This window comes from Schistocerca americana, chromosome 4 (assembly GCF_021461395.2).
Source record: "Schistocerca americana isolate TAMUIC-IGC-003095 chromosome 4, iqSchAmer2.1, whole genome shotgun sequence".
Classification (NCBI taxonomy): domain Eukaryota; kingdom Metazoa; phylum Arthropoda; class Insecta; order Orthoptera; family Acrididae; genus Schistocerca; species Schistocerca americana.
In genome coordinates this window covers 451711110-451723238 of record NC_060122.1, presented here as the reverse complement: position 1 = coordinate 451723238, position 12129 = coordinate 451711110, and the positions used below count along the sequence as shown (strand labels likewise).

General features: G+C 41.6%; 1 protein-coding gene across 2 annotated transcripts in view; it reads right to left on the bottom strand.

Annotated features, from left to right (window-relative positions):
• The window catches only part of LOC124612371 (mucosa-associated lymphoid tissue lymphoma translocation protein 1 homolog), a 134887-nt gene that overhangs the window by 96414 nt on the left and 26344 nt on the right, over positions 1 to 12129 (bottom strand). For both annotated transcript variants that reach the window (XM_047140537.1, XM_047140538.1), the window contains exon 3: positions 958 to 1141. In XM_047140537.1, coding sequence (XP_046996493.1) covers positions 958 to 1141 — 184 coding nt within the window. The remainder of the gene's footprint in view (positions 1 to 957; positions 1142 to 12129) is intronic.

The following is a 12129-nucleotide window of genomic DNA, read 5'->3' as shown; positions in this document are numbered from 1 at the left end:
AACTGACAGTTTGGTAATTTTCACATCTGTCAGCACCTGCTTTCTTTGGGATTGGAATTATTATATCCTTCTTGAAGTCTAAGGGTATTTCACCTGTCTCATACATCTTGCTCACCAGATGGTAGAGTTTTGTCATGGCTGGCTCTCCCAAGGCTATCAGTAGTTCTAATGGAATGTTGTCTACTCCCGGGGTCTTGTTTCGACTTAGGTCTTTCAGTGCTCTGTCAAACTCTTCACGCAATATCATATCTCCCATATCGTCTTCTTCTACCTCCTCTTCCATTTCCGTGATATTGTCCTCAAGAACATTGCCCTTGTATAGACCCTCTATATACTCCTTCCACCTTTCTGCTTTCCCTTCTTTGCTGAGAACTGGGTTTCCATCTGAGCTCTTGATATTCATGCAAGTGGTTCTTTTTTCTCCAATGGTCTCTTTAATTTTCCTGTAGGCAGGATCTATCTTACCCCTAGTGATACATGCTTCTACATCCTTACATTTGTCCTCTAGCTAACCCTGCTTAGCCATTTTGCACACTTATTTGCTATCATTATTTAACTCTTAATTTAGTATATTTTGTATTATCTGCTATTGACTTTCAGATGGGATAATCTTGAAATAGTGTCAGAAAACTTATGCTGTGCTGGTTATTCAGATTATTTTCATGTTCAGAGAGGCGATTTTGTTCTGTAGGATGTTTAGAAATGCTGAATAGCTTCTTTCGTATTTCCATCTCTTCATGTGTCCTTTACACTAAACCTTTACATTTACGTATGATTTGTTCAGTGCACTGACTTTTACATGACTGTTTCACTGGTGCAACAGTCACTGAAGTGATGACAAGTTTAGGGCATTTTCATTTCAATATAGCTGTTTGTAAATCTGAAATGATCTCTCAATTAAAAAATTAATTTTTATGTCTAGCCTAGACGAAAACACACAAATTAAAAAATACTTACTCAAAGTTTTCCACTGTAAGTATGTTGCTTGTTCCAAAACTCAATGCCTCATTGTTAAAAAACCACTGGTATGATTTTGGAGGAGGAAAGCCGACAGCATTACACTGTAATTCAAGTGTATCTCCATAACTGACTCTTACTACATCACATCCATTCCCCGGTTGCCTTGTGACAATCAGAGGTTCTAAAGAAACATTAAAAGAGAACATTCAATGTTTAACATTAACATACACCAAACTAGTATGTAAAAGGCGTGATTTTAAAACAAAACTCTACTCTAGTTCCATCCTTAGTTCTGACACATTACACACAGCAGCTTTGATAATAGCACATGAAAAGGGGAAACAGAACGCATGTGCTTTGTATTCATCTAGCTGCCCATCTATGAAAAATAATATGAAAAACTTTGAGAAACCTGCTATAGACAAACACACAACAAAATTACAGAGTTCTAAGTAAAATATAACACCCATCTACTAAAAAAAATACAAGCACAACAAAGCAGATTCATATACCATAGAGTTGGTAATGCACAGTATGAGCAAATGAAATCATCTGATCACACAGTTGTTCATAAACATAAACAGTAAGGATATGGAAAAATTCTGAAGATGTAAGTGAAGAAAAAGTAAGAGGTGAACAAAACTATAGACAAGAATACAGCAACATAATTGTTGGTGAGAGGATTAGCAGGTGGGGGTGCATTAAACAGCAATGTCTTGAGACAGAGCAGATGTGGAGTTTTAGGGAATGGAAATGACAGAAAAGAGGAATCTGAAAATACTCTGGGAGTATGCGTGCGGAACGATTTGAAGTGGAATGATCATATAAAATTAATTGTTGGTAAGGCGGGTACCAGGTTGAGATTCATTGGGAGAGTGCTTAGAAAATGTAGTCCATCAACAAAGGAGGTGGCTTACAAAACACTCGTTCGACCTATACTTGAGTATTGCTTATCAGTGTGGGATCCGTACCAGATCGGTCTGACGGAGGAGATAGAGAAGATCCAAAGAAGAGCGGCGCGTTTCGTCACAGGGTTATTTGGTAACCGTGATAGTGTTACGGAGATGTTTAATAAACTCAAGTGGCAGACTCTGCAAGAGAGGCGCTCTGCATCGCGGTGTAGCTTGCTCGCCAGGTTTCGAGAGGGTGCGTTTCTGGATGAGGTATCGAATATATTGCTTCCCCCTACTTATACCTCCCGAGGAGATCACGAATGTAAAATTAGAGAGATTAGAGCGCGCACGGAGGCTTTCAGACAGTCGTTCTTCCCGCGAACCATACGCGACTGGAACAGGAAAGGGAGGTAATGACAGTGGCACATAAAGTGCCCTCCGCCACACACCGTTGGGTGGCTTGCGGAGTATAAATATAGATGTAGATTAGAAAACAATTTCAAGTAAACACCAGAAGTAGTTATGAGAATAAAGACAAAATTTATCAGCCTGACAATGAAATATTATGTTTCCTTGGGCAATGTAGTTGGTGGTGGTGGTTAGTGTTTAACGTCCCGTTGACAACGAGGTCATTAGAGACGGAGCGCAAGCTCGGGCTAGGGAAGGATTGGGAAGGAAATCGGCCGTGCCCTTTCAAAGGAACCATCCCGGCATTTGCCTGACACGATTTAGGGAAATCACGGAAAACCTAAATCAGGATGGCTGGAGACGGGATTGAACCGTCGTCCTCCCGAATGCGAGTCCAGTGTGCTAACCACTGCGCCACCTCGCTCGGTGGCAATGTAGTTCTCCACTAAGTTGATGAACATTCTCCAACATTTTCCCAGTGATTACATTCAATTTATATGGCGCAACTCTGGAAGTTCTACAAAATATTCACAATAGCTGTCAGAGCATCATCTGGGATTCGAACTGTTGTCCAGCCACAGATTGCTTTGGATATGGGAGCAGGTAGAAGTCAGCACGCTAACTCTGGTAAGCAGACGGTATTTTGGAAAATAACTAACACAAATACCACAGTAGTTGTTGCTGCTGCTGGACCTGTGTAAGCCTACTGCAGTGACTGCAGTTTAATTCATGGTGCGAAGTATGCACTTATACTTCATCCAGAGTTACAAATTGGTGAATAAATACACTTTTTGGTAGTCCAAACCAACAGTATAATTTCTTTTCCCCATTTTATTTCAGTCAGTGTTCAACAGATGCACCTCAAATTTAGCACAGCACTTTCTCATTGCAAAACGTGTTATGCCCTTTTCTCTGATACGACAATCTGTCTGCTATTTCATATACCTTTACTCAATGATTGCCCAAATGAGTTCAGGAGGAACTATTGAAATCGAGACAGCAGTATCCTAATAAGCCTTCACCAAACATGGGTAAATGTTTGTTCTGGATAAACTGCGTGAAACAAAGAATTTGATCACAGCAGGATATTTCAGTTTATCTGTTTTCTTCTACCCTTCCCAGAAAGAGATACAAATTCAGGTATTTTTGCAATACATGATTAATTATTGTTGCACAAATTCTCTATGGAGATGTCCCTCAGTAACAGAACATTACAATTGCCATTATCTATAGCAAGCTTTCCCAGCTCAACTGCCTGCCAGTAGCCTGCTTGGTACCCAGGGGCACAGCTGGGCAAACTCTGAAGCAGATGCAGACAGGCAGCTGGGCCATAGTATACATGCTCATACTGCACTGGCTGAGTGCATGTGGGCAGCACTGGCAAACTGACTTGCCCACGCACGGAACATGTGCAAAAGGTTTGCCTGGCAATTCACTTATACCAGCTGCCTGAGGGTGACTTGAGTGGTGCCCTGGCCTCATGGAGCAGTGTTACAGCAGGATGAGCTACAGGATGCACCAAATCTAGGAATCATTCCGTAAATTACGAAGTATATCTTTCACAAACAGAAATTAATGTTACTTTTCAGTGAACAGGATTTAAAATACACATATTCAGCTGAGCAGGTTTCACACCCTGTTTTCTCAGCAGAACTACTAATCAGCTTCTTGAAGACTTTTTTTTTTAAGATATTAATGGCAATGGTCTTGGGGTAGATGAACTCACTGGGAAAAATATTATTCACCCCCTTACAAGAGCACACTGATCACTCTGGAGCACTGTACATGGTGTACAACTGGTACCAGGTGGTCACATGACCATTTACCACTGAAATAAGTCATCACCCTGCAGTAGCATGTATGAGCCAGTCAATTATATGGAATCAGCGTAATAAGATAGGTTGACATGGAGATGTGACAGAATGGTGGAAAGGGGCTACAGTGGAACCTCGCTTAATGAGCACCTCCAATAATGCACAATTCACATAACAAGCAAAACAAATTGTAAAAAAATGACTTGCTTAATGAGCAATGTTTTGTATAATGAGTGACAATGATTTAGTGTGACATCATGAGCCATTTGCATGCGACGAGGGAAATGTTCAACAATATGAACACCCAGAATGAGATTTTCACTCTGCAGCGGAGTGTATCCTGATATGAAACTTCCTGGCAGATTAAAACTGTGTGCCGCACCGAGACTCGAACTCAGGACCTTTGCCTTTCATGGTCAAGTGCTCTACCAACTGAGCCACCCAAGCACGACTCACGCCATGTCCGAAAACCTTTCATTTGTCGGCAGTGGCATATGAACAATGCCTTTAGTAGGTACTGCAGTCTGGGTTTAGCGTTCTTTCTGATAGATGCTTCAAAGTGAGTGACAAGAGTATCTAAGCAATGGTTTCCTCCTCTTGACAATGTCAAAATGTTGCTCCTTATATGGATACATGAAAAGCTATTGCAAGGCGACACTATTAATGAGAACGTAATTTGTGAGAAGGCGAGAATGATTTTCGCCGATCTTGATAAGAAGACACCAAGATTATCAGCAGCCAAAGAAGTGTTTAAGGGAAGCTGTGAATGGTTCGAGAAGTTTAACAGAAGAACTGGGAACCACAGCATTGTGAGGCATGGTGGAGCGATCAGCTCTGACACAAAGGCAGCAGAGAATTTCATCAGCAACTTCAAGAAGCCGTAGATTCTGAGAGTTATCTGCCACAGCTGCTTTTTAATTGTGACAAGACGCCCCATTCTGGAAAAAGATGCTGAAGTGTATCTTTCAAACAGCAGAGGAGAATGCACTGTCTGGTCACAAGTCAATGAAAGACAGTCTCACACTGTTATTATGGCCAATGCTAGTGGGGATTTGAAAATTAAACCGCTGCTTGTGTACCATTCAGATGAATCTGTTGCTCCATGTCTGGCTTGTTATGGGCAATGCTCCTGCCCATTTTTGTGGCCTACAAGACCACCTTCTTGAAGAATTTCAGTTTAATAAGTTCCAATTTCTGCCTCCCAACACCACTCTGTTACTCCCGCCTATGGAGCAGCAGATTATTTCTAACTTTAGGAAGTTCTGCACTAAAGCTCTCTACAAGCATTGCTTTGAGTTGACTAAAGATATAAATCTTGCTGTGAGGGAGTTTTGGAAATAACACTTCAACATCGTCATCTGTGTCAAGATGATCGAAAAGGCATGGGAAGGGGTTACCATGAGAACTCTCACTTATGCCTGGAAGAAGCTTTCGTCGGATTGCATTGTCAAATGTGATTCAGAGGCATTCAAGTCAGTACCTGTGAAACCTCTGTCTTTGGCCAAGAGCACGGGACTAGAAGTGGATAACAATGATGTCAATGAGGTTGTGGAAGATCATACCCAAAAAATGATTACTGAAGAGCTTATGGAGTTGCAGTGTGTTTCACAGCAGGAAGTTGTGGAGAGGAGTCCTTCAGATGAGGAGGAGGGGGAGGAGGAGGAGGAGGAGGAGGAGGAGGCGGTTACAGCAAAGCTGCAATCTTCTAGCACAATAAGAGAAATGTCGAAAACATGGGAATTGATTGCATCGTACATTGAAAATCATCACCCCAATAAAGCAGTGTCTACGAGTGTTACAAATTTATTTGACAATAATGCTGCGTCGCATTTTCACCAAAGTTGAAGTGCCGGAAGAAACAAATGACTAGATAGCTTCCTAGTAAAAAAGAATTAGTTGTGTATCATGAATAATAAAGTACACATAATACTTTATGTATAATTATCTTTGAATAAATGGCATGAATAAGATAAAACTTTTACTACTTTTTCTGCATAGAATGCTTTATTGTATTTTACATTAATTTGTATGGGATAAATTGTTTCACTTAATGAGTGTTTCACACTATGATTAAGATTCTGGAACAAATCACGCTCGCTATGCGAGTTTCCACTGTATTGTGCCGGGACGTACACTTGACCAAACCATGAAAGATTTTTCCCAATTTATTGGTGTATCCAATGTGTACACAAGGAATGGCACAAACGGCATAACAGCAGTGGTTGTAAAAATATCTTAACTGACCAGGATCCGAGAAATCGGCCACACCTTGTCAATAACAAACAATTTCAGACCTGACAAAAATTGCTGCTGTCAACGAATGCAAGTTCATGTCAATCAGTTTTTGAGAGAACATTGAGAAGGGAACTACATGCAATGGACATCTGGAGTCAGATACTTCGCAAAAGGCCATTTCTCACAGTGGAGCATAAAGCTGTACATCATCTATGTGTCAAATAACACATGAACTGGACAGCAGCTGCTGGAGGCATGCCACATTGTCTGACAAATTGTGGTTTTGACATTCCTGACCCTCCCTTCCCCCTCCCCTACCCAAATGATTTGGTGTTGAGGACACCAAATGCCCAATGAGTGATTTAATCTACAGCGTGTGAAGGGCGTAGTTTGGCTGGAGGAATTTTCATTTGGACAACAAATTGCACCCATTATTCAAGTTACCATGAACTGTTTATTTCAATCTTTTCAGTGACTGAATGTTACCCTTTCTTCAATGACTTCATGATGAGTATGCTGTGGACACTCCCTTGTTCTAAGATCACAACAGCTGTGTCCACAGGACAACACACAAATACCAAGTATTCGGATATCCTGTTGCACCTCGACTGTCTACTAAATCAGCCAACCTTAAATGACAGAAAATGTCTGGGACCATTTGGAACAGCAGATAAAATCTAACAATAAGTATACTCTCAATCTAAACATCAACGAGTGGCTGCAGCTGGATATGACACAAATGAAGATACCTGTGGACTCCCTTGCTCGCCAAATTGAGGCAATTATCAGAAGTGGGTAAAAAATGGTAACTGAATCCTTTTGTTGCCCACTAGACTCGTCTCCTTATGTAACCAAAAATTTCAAAGAGAACCTCACTTTGCTTGTACATAAGTCCCCCAACTATATTGTAATTATCGGTGGAGACATTAATCAACCAACAAACAATTGGGAAATTACAGTTTTGATAGTGATGGGAGTGATAAGACACTGTGTGAAACATTATTGAAAACTACCTAGAATAGATAGACTGGAACCCCACACATGATGGAAATATATTGGAGCTAATGGCGACAAATAGACCTGACGTCTTTCAGGATGTCCACATCGAAACTGATATCAATGATTATGATGCGGTCTTGTGGCAATAATGATTATCAAAGTACAAAGGACAATTAAAACTAGCAGAAAGATTAATATGTTCAGTGAACTAGATAAAAAATCAGTAGTGTCATATCTCAGTGAGGAACTCAAAACTTTCAGTGCAGGGTGGGAGCGTAGATGAACTATGGTTCAAGTTTAAAACAATAGTTGACCACATGCTGAATAGATATGTACCCAATAGAGCCATTCATAATGGTAGGGACCCTCCAGAAACAGCTAAATGAACAGAGATTGCTGCATAATAGGTGTAAAACAAAGTCTAGGGCTATAGATAGAGGGAGGCTGAGTGAAACACATTTGGCTGTCAAGGGAGCAATGCGTGAAGCCTTCAATAACTACCATGGCAGAATACTGTATTGTCAAATGGTCTTTCACAAAACCCAAAGAAATTCTGGTCATATATAAAGGATGTTAGTGGTGCCAAAGTTGATGGTCAGTCCCTAGTGAATGAGACAGGGACTGAAACCGAGGGTAGCGAAGCAAAAGCTGAAGTGCTCCTTTACCAAGAAAAACCCAGGAGAATTGCCCCAATTTAATCCTTGTACCACAGAAAATATGAATGAAATCAATATTACTGGCAGTGGTGTTGAGAAAGAGCTGAAATCATTAAAACTGAACTAAGCTCCAGGACCCAATGGAATCCCAATCTGATTCTATATTGAATTTGCAGCTGACTTAGCCCCTCTTCTAACTACAACGTGTCATAGATCCCTCAAACAAAAAAAACCATGTCCAGTAGTTGGAAGAAAGCACAGGTCACACCTGTATACAAGAAGGTTAGTAGAAGTGATCCACAAAACTATCATCCAATATCTTTGACACTGATCTGTAGTAGAATCTTAGAACATATTCTGAGCTCAGTCATAATGACGTCCCCCATGCCAACCAGCACGGATTCTAAAAACATCAATCATGTGGAACCCAACTCACACTTTTCTCACACGACATACTGAAGCATTGGATCAAGGCAGTCATGTAAGGGCTGTATTCCTTGGTTTCAGTAAGCACTTGATGCAGAATCACATCTACACTTCTTGTCAAAAGTTCAATCACATGGGGTATCAAGCTAAAGTCATGACTAGACTGAGATCTTTTTGGTAGGGAGGACACAGCATATTACCTTTGTACAGTCCTAAAGCGTTGACTGCACATCGAGCAGTGCAGGGCCGTGAAAAGGCATCAATACAGTGCTGACCCACACACCAGTGGAAAGAACAGGCAGTGTCACACCAGGAATACATAGTTCAGCGACCCTGTCAACACTGACTTAGCCAGCCACCCATTGCTGGTCGGGCCCCGTTCTCTGGCACACTCCGAGAGCATCAGAGCTGCATAATACAAGGTTATATTTAGCCTGTGTTCTGTGAGTAGTAATAATGTGTAAAAGTATTTGCACGTATGAGGTACTCGAAGCACATCAAGCCACCTCATAGCAAGAAGTAAAATTATGTTTCTTTCCTTTCTAGCAATAAAGTGTTCTATTAATCTGCACGTGTTACATATAAATCATTTTGGATTCCTGCCACCAGCCATTGCATCTTCTCTCCCTCCTTGTTTGTGTCAGTGCTGACTCCCACAGTAGCCAACACAACATCTGGCGATGAGGATTACAGAACCTGTGCTGCCTTCACTCTTTGCCTCTTCTTCACAGCACATCACTAATATTTCTCTCTTTCCTTTCAGAGGAAAATTGCTATTAACTGTTTTTTTTTCCTTGCTAGTCACAGCACTTCTGCTACTTGTGTATCTGCATCGCTTTTCATCAATACGTTGCAGCACTTCTCTTATTAAGAGGACCTCTAACCCGCCTCCTACACCACCTATGCCTATGCCCCCAGCTGCTGCTGGCTTTGATCTAATGCAATTTATTCACTTTCAAAACCGTTAAATGTCGCAGTTGATGATGGCAGTCCAGTAGCTCATTAACGCACAAGTTGCTGCTGCATCATCTCCACCACAACATCCAGCCACATCGATGGCACCACCTCCATGCATTCCGAGCTTTCAATCAACACCAAGATAAGTGGAATGAGTGGTCGCTCAGTTCAATGCTCACTGTGTTACAAATCAAGTGCAAAGTACAGTGAAACTTTCTTGTTTCTTGTCAATAGCTGGCACAGGAGTTTACTGCCTTGCTCCGAAGTTATTCCCGACCAGTAGGTCAGAGTTGCTGGTTTTTGATGATTTAGTTTCTGCCTTCATTAAGTATTAAGTATTTAGAGGATCAGGTACAGGTTGCTGCAGCTCATTAATAGTTCTTTCGATTGCAGAAAATGCCAGAACAGACATACCATAAGTGGATTACTGAACTTAATGGTTTGACACGACTGTGTCCTTTTCAATATAGCTGTGGACAATACTATACTGACGCTATGATTTATGCTGCAATTATGTGCAATGTGCCAGACAGTAGGATTCATGAACAAATTCTCAAGCATTCTGATCCTTCTTTGAAACAAGTGTTACAAATTAGTGAACATCAGACTTGTGTCCTTGTACCATGGACACGTAGCTCCCATTTGTAGTGCAACACAAAGTGGCAAACAGGTAAGGCCTGGCGACCCACTATCACATGCAAACAGGCTATCACACCATGGACAGAGTAAACAGCCATCAACACGTGTGTCTGCTGTGAAATCATGTCCCCGCAACTTTGCCATGCATGAAAGACAAAACTGCCATTTGCAGAATGTGACCTGCTATTCTTGTGGAAGGTCATGTACAGTCTGCGTGCTTGTGACAGGAAAGGAACTCTACTCACATTCGCTCTTGTAAGTGCAGAGCAACTTCTCAATCAGTGAATGTAGTTTTTCCTACAACAGCTACCAACACTAGTAATGACCAGATTCAGGATGTGCCTTCACCATGTCCAAGTGCTATGTAATGGAAGTCAAACTGTTTGTGTACTTAGGCACTAGCGGACGCTGTGTGTGACTTCAGTTACACACTGGTACTTCCGCTAAATTGCTTAATCATGACCAGTTGGGCTCACCACAGTTGATAAAATTTTGCATGCAATTTACTGCATATAACGGGCAGGACATTCAACTGCTTGGCACATGTAGTCTACCTGCTACATTCCAGTCTCACACCAGAACGGTGAAATTTACAATTTTGCATTTGTGAGACTGTGAAAACATTTTTGGGTTAGATTCATTTGATTTGTTTGATCATAATATTCAGGACCATGTACTTTCTGTTTCTGCTTTCAACCCAAATGACAGTGTTACTCAAACGATTGGGGAGTTTCATGATTTATTTTCTGAACGATTTGGCAGAGCAAATAATTTTGCGGCACAAGTTATAATGAAAGGCAATGTGCAACCTAAGTTTTTTTGAGCACGTTCTGTCCTCCATGCATGCAGAGACTAAGTTGCATGTGAACTTAAAAGAATGCCAAGACAATGGTGTTATTGCTCCTATCCAGGCTAGTCAATGGGCTTCTCCTTTAGTAATCTTATCAAAGCCATCTGGAAGACTTCCTCTTTGTGCTGACTTTAAATCCACTGTAATTCCAAAAACAATAACTGATACTTATCCATTGGAACTATCCATTATCCCTGAGGAACTAATGCAGGCAGCTATTTTGCAAAAACTGACTTATGCGATACTTATTTGCAAATTCCGCTAGATGAGAAGTCTCAGAAGGTGTTTGCAGTCAACACACATTTAGGGTTGTTCAAATTTTTGCATTTATCCTTTTGCAGCACTTCTGTGCCATCCATATTCCAATGCTACTTGGAACAGCGTACTGCAAAAGTTCCATTCTGCTCATATTACTTGGATAATATTGTGGTATCAGGACATATACTGGAGGAACATATCAGTAATCTTCGTATGCTTCCTCAAGTACTTTCAGCTGTAGGTTTAAAGTGTCTCCTGGACAAATGCACCTTTTTCCAGATTGAAATTGAGTACTTAGGTCATGTTCTATATAGCCAAATACTTGGCCATCTGGGACCTCACTGCCCCGCAGGACATGACAGAACCACAGTCAGTTCTCAGGAAGATGAAATATTGCATCCAGTTGACACCCAATGAAGCCCAGATTGCAGCTCTGTTGCACCAGAAGAATGTGCCTTTTGTTTGGACCAAAGAGTGTCAGGATATACACTCCTGGAAATTGAAATAAGAACACCGTGAATTCATTGTCCCAGGAAGGGGAAACTTTATTGACACATTCCTGGGGTCAGATACATCACATGATCACACTGACAGAACCACAGGCACATAGACACAGGCAACAGAGCATGCACAATGTCGGCACTAGTACAGTGTATATCCACCTTTCGCAGCAATGCAGGCTGCTATTCTCCCATGGAGACGATCGTAGAGATGCTGGATGTAGTCCTGTGGAACGGCTTGCCATGCCATTTCCACCTGGCGCCTCAGTTGGACCAGCGTTCGTGCTGGACATGCAGACCGCGTGAGACGACGCTTCATCCAGTCCCAAACATGCTCAATGGGGGACAGATCCGGAGATCTTGCTGGCCAGGGTAGTTGACTTACACCTTCTAGAGCACGTTGGGTGGCACGGGATACATGCGGACGTGCATTGTCCTGTTGGAGCAGCAAGTTCCCTTGCCGGTCTAGGAATGGTAGAACGATGGGTTCGATGATGGTTTGGATGTACCGTGCACTATTCAGTGTCCCCTCGA